The sequence below is a fragment of the Xyrauchen texanus genome, chromosome 43 (genome assembly GCF_025860055.1).
Source record: "Xyrauchen texanus isolate HMW12.3.18 chromosome 43, RBS_HiC_50CHRs, whole genome shotgun sequence".
In the NCBI taxonomy this organism is placed as follows: domain Eukaryota; kingdom Metazoa; phylum Chordata; class Actinopteri; order Cypriniformes; family Catostomidae; genus Xyrauchen; species Xyrauchen texanus.
In genome coordinates this window covers 32,110,454-32,126,651 of record NC_068318.1, presented here as the reverse complement: position 1 = coordinate 32,126,651, position 16,198 = coordinate 32,110,454, and the positions used below count along the sequence as shown (strand labels likewise).

General features: G+C 42.6%; 1 protein-coding gene and 1 long non-coding RNA gene across 9 annotated transcripts in view; both read right to left on the bottom strand.

The window, feature by feature from the left end:
- The window catches only part of LOC127635576 (PDZ and LIM domain protein 5-like), an 86,622-nt gene that overhangs the window by 26,078 nt on the left and 44,346 nt on the right, over positions 1–16,198 (bottom strand). For 3 of the 4 annotated variants that reach the window (XM_052115706.1, XM_052115707.1, XM_052115708.1), the window contains exons 4-5: positions 7,183–7,210; positions 4,994–5,520 (exon numbers count right to left, since the gene is read on the bottom strand). In XM_052115706.1, the coding sequence (XP_051971666.1) occupies positions 4,994–5,520; positions 7,183–7,210 (555 nt within the window). The remainder of the gene's footprint in view (positions 1–4,993; positions 5,521–7,182; positions 7,211–16,198) is intronic. The other variant, XM_052115709.1, reaches the window with a different exon arrangement.
- On the bottom strand, positions 10,942–14,030 carry LOC127635611 (uncharacterized). 5 transcript variants are annotated; one of them, XR_007969500.1, is made up of 3 exons: positions 13,939–14,030; positions 13,625–13,898; positions 10,942–13,458 (listed from the first exon to the last, which is right to left on the bottom strand). It is a non-coding gene; the product is annotated as an uncharacterized LOC127635611 (long non-coding RNA). The 5 variants fall into 5 exon arrangements; XR_007969503.1 differs by having other exon boundaries at positions 13,625–13,859; positions 13,919–14,022; XR_007969504.1 differs by having other exon boundaries at positions 13,625–13,859; positions 13,998–14,022.

The window sequence follows — 16,198 nt, the reverse complement described above, 5'->3', positions numbered from 1 at the left end:
AGTACAAACACTCTTCTCGCAGTAATTGTCATAATACAAAGTGACAGTTGAAACACTGTAGCACTTGATTGGACGTTCAGCCTTTGATGTCAACAGTAATATATATATATATATATATATATATATATATATATATATATATATATATATATATATATATATATAAAAAATAAAATTATTTTAATTTTCCCCAGTAAAAAAAAAAAAAAAAAAATCTAAAACATCCTTTAATTTTTTTTATTTTAAAAAGAAATTATTTTATTTTAAAAAGTATTTATGAATGAAATACAATCAAGGCATTTTTTGTTTGTTTAGTTTTATATAATAATAAATATATATAAAAATTTTAAAAAATATATTTATTAATGAAATATATTAAGGCATTTTAGATATATATATATATATATATTTTATTATTTTCTAGTAAAAAAAAAAAATTATCTAAACATCCTTAAATTTTTTTTTGGTTACACTTTATTTTACAGTGTCCTTGTCCCAGTAATTACACAAGTACTGAGTAATATTAATTAAAATCATGTACATACTTTAGGGTTTGTTACATGTAATTATGCATAATTTACTGTTATTATTATTATTATTATTATTATTATTATTATTATTATTATAGTCACTACATGTAATATGTGTAACAAGGGCACTGTAAAATAGTGTTACCAGATGTTTTTTATTTTGTATTATATTTTATTTATATATTTAATACTATTATGTGTTGTTTATTTGTAGGTCTATGTGTATATTGTTAATTAAGTTTGTTTTATTCCACTGGCAATTTTTCAGTAAATTACTTTAATTTGAGTGAGAACATGGGTCAAATATCACCACGTCTGCTTCTAGCGGAACACTAATTGATCGTGTCACTAACGCAGCAGGAATCTCACAGGGAATTCTACAAACATTCCTGGAGCTAGAAGTCGGCATAGTAAATTAGAGGCAGTAGCCAGATGCAACTGCAGGAGTCAGACGAAAACAAATGGAGTCCACGTCCCCACAGCGCTATAAACATGCCATATGGGACATATAAAGGGGGGTTACAGAGAGGACATTGTTTACATTCAGTCCCCATGTATCTGTTTGGATAAGGGACGCTTGCATAGATGGGACAGGAAGTTCAACACGGGTGCGTCCCGATACCACACCCAGTTTACAAGCCCAGTACATGACCATCCGGACGTCAACAAACACTGAACATGTGACCATGAAAAAACAACCCCAATTAAATCATGTATATTTTGTCAAATGACTGGTTAGTTGTACAGGCGTATTAACATACACTATATTATACATAGTGACTTAAATTTGGGTTTTTACAAGTTTAGAATGACATGTCCAACAGTGGACTTTGTGGTGGGGTAGTGGGCTAAATCACATAACTTGTAATCAGAAGGTTGCTGGTTTGATCCCCACAGTCACCACCATTGTGTCCTTGAGTAAGACACTTAACTCCAGGTTGCTCCGGGGGGATTGTCCCTGTAATAAGGGCACTGTAAGTCGCTTTGGATAAAAGCATCTGCCAAATGCATACATTTAAATGCAAGTCAATTGGGAGAGAGGGTCCCATACATTAGCTCTTCTCTAAAGCTCTCTGGATAACCCAACAGCGGTCCAGGGTCCTGTCTGAACTCTCCCATTTCCTGTTGACTTCACGAACACAGGAAGCTCATAATGATATATTCTGAGAAACGTGTCCATAACAACCTTTAATATATTTTTACTTCTCTGGAATTCAGTTTATTATATTTGGAATCCTGACCGAAAGAACTAGGTCGTGAGTACAAGCGGCAGAAATGGGCTTCCTCAGAAGGGTGGCGGGCTTCTCCCTTAGAGATAGGGTGAGGAGCTCAGTCATCCGTGAGGAGCTAGGAGGAGAGCCGCTGATCCTTTGCGTCGAAAGGAGTCAGTTGAGGTGGTTTGGGCATCTGGTAAGGATGCCCCCTGGCCGCCTCCCTAGGGAGGTGTTTCAGGCACGTCCAGCTGGGAGGAGGCCTCGGGGAAGACCCAGGATTAGGTGGAGAGATTACATTTCCACACTGGCCTGGGAACGACTCGGGGTCCCCCAGTCAGAGCTGGTTAATGTGGCTCGGGATAGGGAAGTTTGGGGCCCCCTGCTGGAGCAGCTGCCTCCGCGACCCGACTTCGGATAAGCGGTTGAAAGATGGATGGATATTTGGAATCCAGGATTGTTTTGTTTATTTCAACCGCCAGAGGGTCCACAGGGGGGCGCTATATCACAAAATACGTTTACGCTTAAATCACTCAAGTCATTTAAATACGTAAGTCAAGCATATGTGGTATCATTTGAAAGCGTAGAATCATAACGTTTGCATGTGTGTTACATAAAATAACAAAAAATACCTGAAAAATTCCATGTCGCAAAACAGCGCCATCTAGAGGCAATGAGGTCGAAATATTGATATGAATATCATTTCACACAGCAATTAAATACACAAGTCATATATGTAATGAGAGCTCTCATATTTAGGAATCCAATTATATGGTATATTTTGTTGACCTAATACCACAGATTGACATCAAATACAAACGTCTCTTATGCGGCGATCACTGGCGCTGTAAGCCTCAAACAGCTACAAACTTTATATATGTGCGTACAGGTCCGCCACTGGCGAAATTGATGCCCTACGCAGAGTTCCAGGTGAACGTGGGGTGGGCGGGGATGTGGTCAGGGTGATATGATCGTGATGCCAAGCTTCATTTCAATACGCCAATGCTTTGCCACGATATAGCTTCAATGCATTTGGCGGCAATCATGCCAAAGAGGTCTCGATGCGTTACACGAGAACGGTTTGGTCAAACACAAAATTTTTGGTACATTTTTGCAACGAGTTTCCATAGATGATACGCACCAAATTTCATGCGAATCGGACATACGGCCTTGGAGGAATTCTATAAAGTCTATAAAAAGTTTAATCTAGTCAAATTGATACCATGGCGTTCATTTGACTTGACATGAGCTAAGCAGGGGGGTGGCAATCGGTGCATTCGGGTCCTTAAATGACGTATAACGTGCGAGTAAGGGCAGCTGGTGGACTTTGTTGCCCCCCCAAGGGTAAGATGGTGCCCCCCTAGGGAGTCGGTGCCCTACGCAGGCTGCGTAGCCTGCTTATAGGGAGCGGCGGTATTGTGTGCGTACTTAAGACTGTTCTCTAAAATATGAGCCATTTTCACTCATCTGTGAGGTTGCTCGGGTAAATAAACCAATGTTACATCTTTAAATATCCAGAACAAAATATACAGTCCAGCAGGAAAAGCATGCAAAACAAACCATCGGAAAAAATATGTCATTAACCGTTGAAGATAAAATGTTATATAATCGTCGCAAAGTGGAGGCATTTCAGCTTTCTAATGACTAGAAGCTAGATTGAGCTTGAATGTCTATAGACGAGTAATTCTGTGAGGGCTGAGACTTCATTTCACGTGTATTACGGACTAACCGCATCGCTCCTGAGGCCACTCAAAACCAAAGTCTTCTAAATCTCAAATTCTTTCCTCCTCCGCTTGTTTTCTCATCTTGTGGTCTAAATTTAAAACAGAACTTTGTGTTTATCCAAGTCACAACATGTGAGACACATAGTTTATGTGTTTACTCTAGTCAATAAAACCACATGAGAGGGAAAGCACGTTCGGTCTCAGACAGAAGACGTTGGACTCGTTAGCGCTTTACAAGTTTTCTTTGATCCATTGTTGACTTCTCAGTCAAAACTATATTGGGTGAGTAAATAAAGTCTATCGCCTATTAAAACTGGACCACGTATGGTGAAAACAAGCAAATTATGCAGTTATAGGAAAAGTTCTATTTAAAGCTAAAATGTGAGACTCCAGAAAACTCGTGACTTCGACTGATTGTACAAACAGATTTCACACTATTGGTTGAGTCAGTCAGTACACCATTACATGTGCAGTTATAGTCAAGCAAAAGCAGGGTTTTGCATAGTCGAGCTACAGTCTTCATCGGTCTGTCCTAGGACACAAAATACATGCATAATAGAATATCGAAAGGATGTCAGACGAGGAAGTGCCGGTAATACAGGATGAGTCTTTCGAAAAAGCCAGCTGAGGTCCGATTAACATGTATACGTACTGGACGACGCTGAACTACAAACGTATTATCTAGGTCGGCTACTCCGACTTCACAAAAACTGATTTCAGTCAGACTTAAGTGCTTACTTGACATTTAAAAAAAGACTGAAATCAAACTTTGAAAAGTGCATGAAAACGTATGCTGGTGTCGCACAGCCTCATGATTTTCGGCCAAACTATAAACATTTTTTTTTATATATTTTGACCAGTAGGTGGCGCTGTTCCAAAACTGCTCAGGTACCCTCAGGGTCTGATGAATATCACATATGCCAAGTTTCATTTCAATACGCCAATGCTTTGCCAAGATATAGCTTCACGACCTCTTTGGCGTGCTTGCCGTCCAATGCATTGATGCGTTATACGAGAACGGTTTGGCCGATCACAAAGCTTTTAATATATATTTGCAATGAGTTTACATAGATGATACGCACCACATTTCATATGAATCGGACATACGGCCTTGGAGAAATTCTAAAAAGTCTAGTTTAATCTAGTCAAATTGATACAATGGCGATCATTTGACTTGACATGAGCCAAGCAAACAATATTATTCATTCATAAGTTATTAGCGAAAACATAAGTGCAACTTTAAACTGTTGGTGGCGCTAGAGGGTTTGAGATAGAGACCCCAAATAGTAATTACTTACAGTACTACTGGCATAGCTATGATACAATAAAGAATTGACCATAAAATGCTATTCTAAAAACCCATTTGAAATTCCAGAAGGAACCATTGGCTAAATAAAGCTAATTCACTCCCAGGTTTTAGGATTCAAGTCCTGTTCTTAATGATGGTTTTCTGTGCCAGAAAAGATGAAGTTAAGAAGAACAGGAAGTGGAAAGACAGCTCAGTGACTGGTCAGTTCGCTCCACCTACCCGTTTTGTTGTTCTCCTGTGCCTTTGCTCTCCAGCAGGCCCCGCCTCTGACCCATCGCCACCTCACAGGCATTATGATTGGAGTAGAGGTTGATGGGTGTGTTATAGACGGAGGGCTGTGGGGGGGTGGGGACAGACGGGGGGCCTATCAATCTCGCCGGGGATGAGGAGCCAGAGGAGGTTGTTGAGGAGTTGGCGAAGGGAGAGTGGCCAGATGCGGGCCTAGGGGCGGAGCTAGGCGAGGACAGCGGACGGTTGGCGCTGCCACCCAGTGGGAAAGGGGGTTGAGGAGGCTGCTGGGAAGGCGCAGCTGGAGTGAATGCAGAAGAAGCGGAGGGGATAGCGGCTTTGGGTGCTGTCAGCGCCGAGGACGGACTGACTGATCGTATGGTATTAACGGTCCCACCGAAAGGCCGTGCGGTCTTATTGTAAGCGCTGTTGCCCGGGGCGATGCTGGCGGGGGAGGAAGTGGCAGGCACAGCTGATTGGATGATGGGCACAGGCTTTATGATCTCCGGTGCTTCATCCTACAGGAAGTGATGAAAAGACATGCAACACGCATACACCACAACACATGCATGTATGAGTCACGCGCCCTCATAACAGTCACAAAATACAATAAGTTTAACGTTCCAAAAGATTCTATTCAACATACAGGATTCCCACCATTTAAACCCAAAGAATTTTGGTGACCCGTTCTGTAATGAGGGGAAGCTGAGGTATTTACAGTTCTACATTCACATGCAACAGATCAGGCATTCAAAACATGCTGCACACGCTAAACATTCGTGACCTAACCAGGCATGATGTAATACAAGCAATAAATCTCTTTCAAGTTTATGTTCATGTAATGTGGCATTTTTTTCCCAAACTAACCAGCTGCGACTGACAAGTGGCACGCAGCAAGACATTCTGCCAGTTGCTTGGTTTCTACTGCATTTCTGTCAAGTCATGCTGGGTAGCCCCGCCCACAGGGAGATCTCATTGGTTCAAAATCACGCTCCACATAGCTGTATATTAAAGGTGATGTGTATAATGTTTGTGGCAGCAAATGTAATTACACTAATAATGACTGTTTCCAAACAGGTTTTTGGGATCCACGAAAGTCTTTTAATATCTAAAAAAAAAAAAGCTACACACCTTTAAACACAAAGTAGGTTCTGATTGGCTGTGATTTTGTTCAAGTGGCATTTTCACTGTTATGGAGTGCATTTACATTTGTACAACATATCTGGAAAAATTAATACTGTAAATGGTTTAAGCTGTCTTCAGGTACTTTAAGTCATGCCTGGTGAGGACACAGTGTTACATACTCGTGGTAGGGCGGGTCACGATTACACACACCCGGCCCCTAATCAGGCTAATTAGCCCTCGAGAGGGATAAAGGCCGACCGAAGATGGCAGTGCAACAGAGAGGAGAGATTTACGTACAGCTGTCTGACACCTGTGTGTGTGTGTGTACCTTTTTGGTTAAGTTTTATATGTAACTATTATTGATATCGTCAAACCGGTTCTCGCCTCCTCCATTCCACAAACTCCTTTACACTGGTCCTGAAACCGCGGAAGGAGGGATGCGGCTTAGTGAAGTCCTCGCCGCTACCAACCAACCCAACGGTGCAGCCGTGTCCATTCACCGGGGCATGTAGGAGCCTGGCTGCCTGAGAGCAGAGGCACGGCCGCTGACCGCAAGGGGAGACGGGGCGACTAACCGACCGCCTGGAGCAGTCAGGTCCCCTGCCAGGGGCGGAGGAGACCCCAACCAACCGCTAAAACGTGCCGGGGTCTGAGACCATCGACCACGAGAGGGGAGGGTCTCCTGGCAGACCACCAGAGCAAGAGGACCACTGCCAGGGACCGGAGGACTGCCTCCAATCCACCCGGGGAGGTGCAGCTTTCATCCACTAGAGGGTGGAGGAGTGGTCATTGACCAAACTACAGCATATCAGAGAACCGGCTTGACGATATAAATAATAGTTCAATATATCTTAACCAAAAAGGTACCTCACACACACACAGGTGTCGGACAGCTGTCCGTAAATCTCTCTCCATCGCACTGCCGTCTCCGGTCGGCCTTTATCCCTCTCGAGGGCTAACTAGCCCAATTAGTGGCCGGATGTGCGGAATCACGACCCGGCTCCGCCCACCGCCCACAATACTGTATTTACATATTCAGTTTGAACTCTACATACCTTTGTGGTCTCCCTTTTAGCACAGGATCTGTAAAAAATAAAACAGACGTATAACATAAGCCCTCATGTACAGACTTGGATTTACATTGAAAACACAGAGTATGGTATATGGAATGGTAGTTCAATATAGTATGGTACAGTATAATATGGTATGGTTTTGTATGGAATAGCATGGTAGTTTAGTACAGTAAAGAGTGTTATAGTAGTTTGGTTTGGGATGTTATTGAATGGCATGGTAGTTTGGTCTATTCTGGTTTGGTTTAATATATTTTGGTAGTTTGGTATGATAGTCCCTTTTCTAAGTTGGCAAAAGGTTTCCTTTTAATGTTTCATAACAATGATCCAAATGGCGGATTTAGGCATGGGCGCATGGGTAGTCGCCCAGGGTGGCACGAGGCGGCACCCCCCCGGTCAACAACTTTGGGGGCATGTTGAAGCAGGTTTTGGCAGGGCACCAAACAAGCTAAAACAGCTACTGACTAAGTCTATCGAGTCCATCCCTCACAGCCACGTTGTCATTACAGTGTCTTTTACCATACCGCTAAATGAACAAACGTAAAAGGTCAAGAATCGCACCGCAGGTTTGAGAGATATCGTTTGAATAATGACTATTCACTCCAACTGCACCTTCTGATCCCCTCTGTACGCTACATTACACCGCTCATATATACAATCAAGCAAACGATGGCATTCATTCCCAGCATTCCCTCTTCACCGCCGCCAATGGCAGAAGATCTCCATACACACATGCCAGCACAGAACGCCTGAGAGAACTACACAAACTCTCCACCCCGCTGTAAAACTACCATTCTGTTAAAATAGCCAATAGATTTATCGGTAAATGCATTGCCTGTGTTTTAACTACATGCATGCTCATTATCTAGAACAGGTTGTTTGCATGATTTGAGCTATAGAAGTAAAATTGTGAAACGCATTCTTGGCAATCATTTTGGGGTTTCAGTCTTTCCCCATTTAAGTGGCTGGAGCTGTACAGGGATGGACGGGGAAGAGAAATCGGCCCGGGATTTGAAATGCAACCATACAAAAAGTTGTGGGTTCGCGGTCCTTTTCAGCATATATCTCAGCACCGTTTTGTGGTCCGTTCTGCATAACACTTCGGCCGACCCACAAGCCCGCTCGCGTCTCCTGATGGCCAGTCTGCCCCTGACTGGCCCCAAAGTGCGTCGGCCAACCAGGAAAATGCCCAGTATGCCAGATTACCAGTCCAGCCTTGGAGCTGTACTTAAATGATAAGAAACGGCTACCAAGATGACCACCAAGTGAACAGACTGTATTTAAAGAACTTTGGCTGTGTACAGAATATACATAGCCAATGCTACAAAAGGTCCTTTTCATTTTCAGCAGTGTATATAGTATGTATACTATGCAAAGTATGCAAGGAATACGCCAAGATGAGCAGTACGCAACCAGAGCACGGCTATAAGCCATTTTAGATGAAAGCATAAAGTTTAGTTTTTGACTTATTATCGGTTTAAACAGACTAAAGACATTTTTGCTAAATAAGCAATGTTATTTCTAAACTGGACACCACTCACTGAATTAAACATGCATAATGAGGCCATGTACTGTAAAAGCAATGCTGCACACTACTGTTTGAAATCTCTTCAGTTATTGTGCTTTATGATATTTGATATTTGATCGGAAACATGACTGTGTAAATAAACCTCCTGCGAAAGCCCATCAGGGCTCGCAACATAACATACATCCAAGTTCTCGTTAGTAAGTGCATTCTAGTCACACTGTCGAGACTGCTTCATTTGTCCTCATTAATCGACTACGAGGACACATAGCTCATAAATAACCTCTGTCCAGTCAACAGGCGACAAAAACACACTTTCTATAAAAGCCACTGCGACTCGGCATCATTTGTTTTCCGGAACACGGCTCTCGTTCTCAAGCTTTTCCATATAAGGATGACTCGACCAGTTGAGCGTTTCCTCACAATAAGGGTGAAGGACTGCTGGGAACACAAGGAAAATGCTCTGCTGCAGAAAGGAAGTTTAAGGTGCAAATACAAAGAGTAATAATCAACACTGAGAGGGTCAGACTTGAACAATAGAAACAGCAGAGGGGATGTAGACAGTGAGGAAGGGGTCAGGAGTCAACACAGACATCCTGTCTTAGAGGTGAAGGGTGTCATTTCTGTACCAAATGGACTTAACATCTAGATTTGGTGTTGGCCAGGATGTTGCTGTGCAGTTGCTAAGGAGTGTTGGTCACTAGCATCAGCAAACAGAAAAGAGTGCAACATTCCGGTTCTGAAATTAAAAATCCCATTTGATATTTTCCACAGGAGAATTGATTATTAATCAAGTCAAGTCAAGCTTTATTAAGATCCCTTATGGGCAATTTGGGTGCAGCACAGATAGACAGACAAACTGACACATACAATACATCATAATAGCAATAACAATACACATTAAGAATTTCAAATACAATAAATACATAAAATATAGAATTAAAAATATAAAAACCCTTAATAAATACCTTTAAGACTTATTTAGTAGTCTAATTGCACTCGGAACAAAGGAGAATTTATATCGATTATTTTTAATCTTTGGTAATCGATAACGACGAACTGAGGGCGGCATGGAGAACTCTGGGTATAAGAAGTGTTCACTGTCTGAAATCACAGAGTGTGCTCGACTCGAAACATTTCTGTTGAACAGACCTGTCAAGCATCTTTGCTCTTTGCCTATGATCTTCCCACTGTTTCTGACTAATTTATTTAGTGCATTTTTGTATTTCACACTAAGATTTCCAAACCAGCAGCTAATGGAGAAGGACAACACTGGCTCTATATAAGACTTATAGAACAGTTCCATCAGTGTCTTGTCTATATTAAATTATCCCAATTTTCTAAGACAATAAATGCGCTGCTGTCCCTTTTTACACAGGGCCTCTGTGTTCAAGTCAAACCGCAATCTTTTATCAATAATTGTCCCCAGATATCTATAGCTTTCCACACATTCCACCTTCTTGTTCTTAATAAATGTGTCTTGGGAAGGATGTGTTTGTGTTCTGAAGTCAATACTCATGTCTTTTGTCTTGGATACATTGAGCTGCAAACAGGCATCATCACACCATTTTACGAAATCATCAACCACTGGACCATGGCAGATTTCATTGTCTTCTAGAAGACTCACAATGACCGTGTCGTCTGCGAATTTTAAAAAATGCCTATTTTCATTTAATGATAAGTTATAAAACTTTAAAAGACAGCGAGATCAGAGGTTGTTAAACGAATTAGAAAAAGTGTTTAAAAACAGAAATTGTCACACACACACACACACAAAATACACGTACCTACACACACACACACACACACACACACACACACACACACACACACACAACACGTACCCACACACCACGTACACACACACACACAAAATACACATACCCACACACACCACAAATACACGTACCTACACACACACACACACACACACACACACACACACACACACACGTACCCACACACCACGTACACACACACACACACACACACACAAAATACACATACCCACACACACCACAAATACACGTACCTACACACACACACACACACACACACACACACGTACCCACACACACACCACAAATACACGTACCTACGCACACGCACCACAAATACACGTACCTACGCACACGCACCACAAATACACGTACCTACGCACACGCACCACAAATACACGTACCTACGCACACGCACCACAAATACACGTACCTACACACACACACACACACACACACACACACACACACAACACATACCTACACACACACACACACACACACACACACCTACCTACCTACCTACACACACAAATACACACCTACCTACCTACCTACACACACAAATACACGTACCTACACACACACACACACACACACACACACACACACACACACACCTACCTACGCACCCACACCCACACACCTACCGACACACACAAATACATGTACCTACCTACACACACACACACGCACAGCACACACACCAAATACACGTACCCACACGCACACACACTACATTATGTCATTGTCTGTTATATGTATGTTTCAGGAAGTAATGAGGAAACATGACAAAGACACTTCTGTTTATTATATATCTGTGTGTCAGAGTGAATTTCATATATTACATAAAATGAGATCTTTCCAATGATAACACACGGATATCTCATCTTATTTATGGTTTGAGCAACTCATTTGAAACATGTTAATATTGCTGCAGCTATAATACACACATATATATTATATATATATATATAATAAAAATAATAATGAAATGATATCAATCCAAATGCATTAAGTATACATGATCTCTCTGCTGAATATAAATGTGTCAGAACAAAGAAAAAGCAAACAGGACAGTTTTCCAGGAAACACACATTCTATCACACACACTGTTGTGCCCAGAGGGGTGTGACAAACAGAGAACACGCTGTGAGAAATACATCTGGTGGAGTGAGTTTAAACGCTACATGATCCAAAATCAACAGAGTGACACATGATGCGGATCTGAGACCTGCACGATACCCTCAACAAGTATCAGTCCACACACACACACACACACACACACACACACACACACACACACACGTTTCATAATGTGTCTCACAGATCTGCGATGAACGTCAGACGCAGGCTAATCAAACCAGAATAAAATATTATTAAAGTGAGCCGTTATTTTACTTAGAAACACACACACGCACGCACGCACACACAGACACCCGGCTCTTATGTAAAATACCTGCATTTCTATCCGCTTTCACTCGGACCAGACTCAGAGAAAATCATTTTTCCTTACACGTTACTCACTGAGCCACAGCTAATAAACACAAACTGACATGCCAAGAGATTCATTATCAGCTCCAGTAAGATGAACTGGAAATCGACCAGATCACATAAAAACATGAAATGATAAATCATGTGAAAATGAGAAGGATATTACACTGCCCTGCAAACCAAAACACAGTAACTACAAGTTTTACACATTGTCCCATCAAATCAAATGTGGATTAGATTAGGGCCACTCAGTTTTCTCTGAAAGAGTATGTGATGAGGAGGAGGGCGGGGCTCTCAGGGCGCCGCCCTCCTCCTCGTCACAGAGTATAACGTAGTCAAATATTTTCAACTTATTCAAATGTAGGAAGTATTTAAAGGGATAGTTCACCCCAAAAATGAAAATTCTCATCATTTACTCACCCTCATGCCATCCCAAATGTGTGTGACTTTCCTCTAACATGGATTTGGGTTACTTTTATGCTGCATTTATGTCCTTTTTGGGGCTTCAAAGTTCTGCTCAACATTCACTTGCACTCTATGGACCCACAGAGCTGAAATATTCTAAAAATCTTCCTTTGTGTTCCAAAGATGACAAAGTCACACATCTGGGACGGCATGAGTGTGTTCACTTAATACAACATTTAAAGGGACAGTACACCCAAAAATGAAAATGCTCGTCATTTATTCAGAGTAACACAGAGAGAAAACTACATCGTACTGGGCATAACACCTCACCAGCCACACCTGAGCTAATCTGTGCTTTAAAACACAACTGACCGTCAGCGCAGCAGGAGCTGAACATGTAAGGAACATAAATATCCTTTACAGGTTCATGTGGAGTTTTCCCAGGACATTCCAAAACCAGCAGCGAGCCGAAACGGCACCTCCGAGAGAGACGTTACCTGTGATCTAGCCCAGAGATTTGAGTTTCTTCTGTTCTTTTGTGTAAAATAAGTCCGGCTTTGAGTACTTTCAGTCTCTTGACACGCATGAAATCTCCTCTAAATAATAAAACTGGAGAAGGACACTTATTGTAACGACTGGGGCACATACATGGACCGCAGTGTCCTAGCATGAATCAGCGATTATTTCAGGTTTGGGGACAGTAAGATATAAAGAATATGGAAATATTAGACCAAGGAGGCGGTTAAAAAAAAAGATGAACTCCCCTGATAACATAAAAGAGAGACATGGTGGACTGATGAAAAACAGTCTGAATCAGACCAAGGTTGTTTGCTGGTCTTAGATGGCCACCAAGCTGGTTTGAGTCTGATGGTTTTAAAGGGGTTTTGGGCCATTTTCAGCTGGTCTGTTTGGGAAACCAGCTGGCTGACTAGTAAAGCAATAGGATGGCCTGGCTTGAAGACCAACTAGACCATCTTAAATCAGCCAAGACCTGCCAAAACCAGCTAAGACCAACTAGACCATCTTAAACCTGCCAAGACCAACTAGACCAACTTAAACCTGCCAAGACCAGCCAAGACCAACTAGACCATCTTAAACCTGCCAAGACCAGCCAAGACCAACTAGACCATCTTAAACCTGCCAAGACCAGCCAAGACCAACTAGACCATCTTAAACCTGCCAAGACCAGCCAAGACCAACTAGACCATCTTAAACCTGCCAAGACCAGCCAAGACCAACTAGACCATCTTAAACCTGCCAAGACCAGCCAAGACCAACTAGACCATCTTAAACCTGCCAAGACCAGCCAAGACCATCTTAGACCTGCCAAGACCAGCCAAGACCAACTAGACCATCTTAAACCTGCCAAGACCATCTTAAACCTGCCAAGACCAGCCAAGACCAACTAGACCATCTTAAACCTGCCAAGACCAGCCAAGACCAACTAGACCATCTTAAACCTGCCAAGACCAGCCAAGACCAACTAGACCATCTTAAACCTGCCAAGACCATCTTAAACCTGCCAAGACCATCTTAAACCTGCCAAGACCAGCCAAGACCAACTAGACCATCTTAAACCTGCCAAGACCATCTTAAACCTGCCAAGACCATCTTAAACCTGCCAAGACCAGCCAAGACCAACTAGACCATCTTAAACCCGCCAAGACCTGCCAAGACCTGCTAACAACTCTTGGCGGGTTTAAGCGGTTTATATTAGTCAGGGTGTGCATTACGGGGAGTTTTGAGGAACAAACTTCAAATATTCTGGAGTGTGGAACGCTTGATTGGCCATCTTTCATTTTTTACAGTACCGTCTCATGTTCTTGAAACCTCCTCACAGATGTTTGCCGTTCATGACGTGTGCGGTAGAGCACATACTAGGAAATCTTTTCAAAATGCTCTTGAAAGGCGACTCAAGCATGTTCAATGTTGAACTGGAAGAACGGTAGTCCATCACTACACATGTGCACTTCATTTACAGTCTCCATCGAGTGACTTCAGAAGACTTGGAATATGGAGTCACTTCAGGATGCTCATTTATGGTGCTTTATTGTCCTTCTTGGAGCTCCGGGTCACTGTATGCTTTCAGCTGTATGGAATAGAGCAGTTGTACATCAGGCGTGCATGGTGAAACCGTTATGACATTTTGTGGGTGAACTATTCCTTTAAAAAGGAGACCTACTATGCCCCTTTTACAAGAGACTTTAATATAAGTCTCAGGTGTCCCTAGAATGTGTCACAGCTTCAGCTCATAATACCCCACGGATCATTTATTATACCATGTTATAAATGCCTGTTTGAGTGGAATCAAAAACACGCTGATTTTGTGTGCGTCTCTTTAAATGCAAATGAGCTGCTGCTCTCCGCCCCCTTTCAGGAAGAGAGCTGTGCCTTTACAGCTCATGCTTCGGTTACTATAGCAACAACCAATCAGAATATGACCGACAGTGTAAATACCGGAGTTCAAGCTGGACCGTGAAAATAAGTCGTCCCGGGATTTTACACAGCAACTGGCCCAAAAGTTGAGCGGGGGGTGTTCGCTGTCCTTTTCTGCATAATGTGGCACCATTTATGGTCTGTACTGCATAACGCAGCGGCTCATTATAGCTTACTGCGGCCCATTCGGGCCAGTTTCGCGGCCGACCCACCAGCCCGCTCTGTACTCCCGATGGCCAGTCTGCCCCCAAAGCGCTTCGGCCCACCGGAAAAATGCCTGATATGCCAGATTACCAGTCCAGCTTGATGCTGGGAGTACATGAAGTCTCTTATGTTCACTTATGATAAAATCACCTCTGGTTTTGGCGTGCCAGGTTAGTCTGCCAACATAATGATCCGCAGCTGATGGTGCAGAATAGAAACACGTCCCGTTTACAGACACAGAGCCCATACTGCAGTAAACCTGTCCCAAACCTCAGGCGCCACTCGCTACACATATTTTAAACAGCGGCATTTTAATCCGGTCTGGAACCAACCTTAAGAAAACAAGAGTGAGCAGTGCGTGCGGTCGATGCTCAGTCTCGGTCCTGCTGAATGGACACAAAACGGTGCAAATTTGGGTTTGGATGTGGCGAGGAAGCTGATGGAAACGTGTACGGTTCTGTTCATTTATCGAGTGCAGAATACCGCGGTTTCACCACAACTCGAGCCGTCTCAACATCTCTTGGTGCTCCTCTAAAAAGACCACAGAATCTGAGAGACATGACAAGAGCGTTCAACGTGTGTCAGAACCAGGATTTTGGCAGCAGTCGCTGGAGGTGAATTATAAAGAAAGGCGAGTTATGGCTGATCTGAGACCTGTGGTGTGGTGTTCTGGGTGGTTTGAACTCAAATATCTCTCTGGGAGCTCGAAGTCTACGCTGCTCTCTACTCTAAACGCAAATGTTATCTTAATAATAAAGCTTGAGCGCTGGACCTGTGTGCGTTTGTTTGATGATCTTTGCAGATTCAATGACAAATGTTCAACAGCTCTGAAAACAGCACTAAAAAACCTTCATGGAAGATTCCAGAGCGATTGCACAATCCGTATCCTCTAGACGTCCCTCCAAAGGGCCCGGAACGCCAGAATAAGTGTTAAAAATTCCATCTGCTGTACTGAAAATTCCGGAACTAGATACATGTTATACTGCGTGTTATGAATTCCCAATAATGACAAAAAAGGGCCATGAAAGTATCAAATCCATTTGACTCATGTGCAATATTTCAAGTCCTCCAAAGACGTACAATAGCTTTGTGTGTGGAACAGACCCACATTTACGTCATTATTCACTGATAATCAACGAACTGAATGAACAGGTGAACT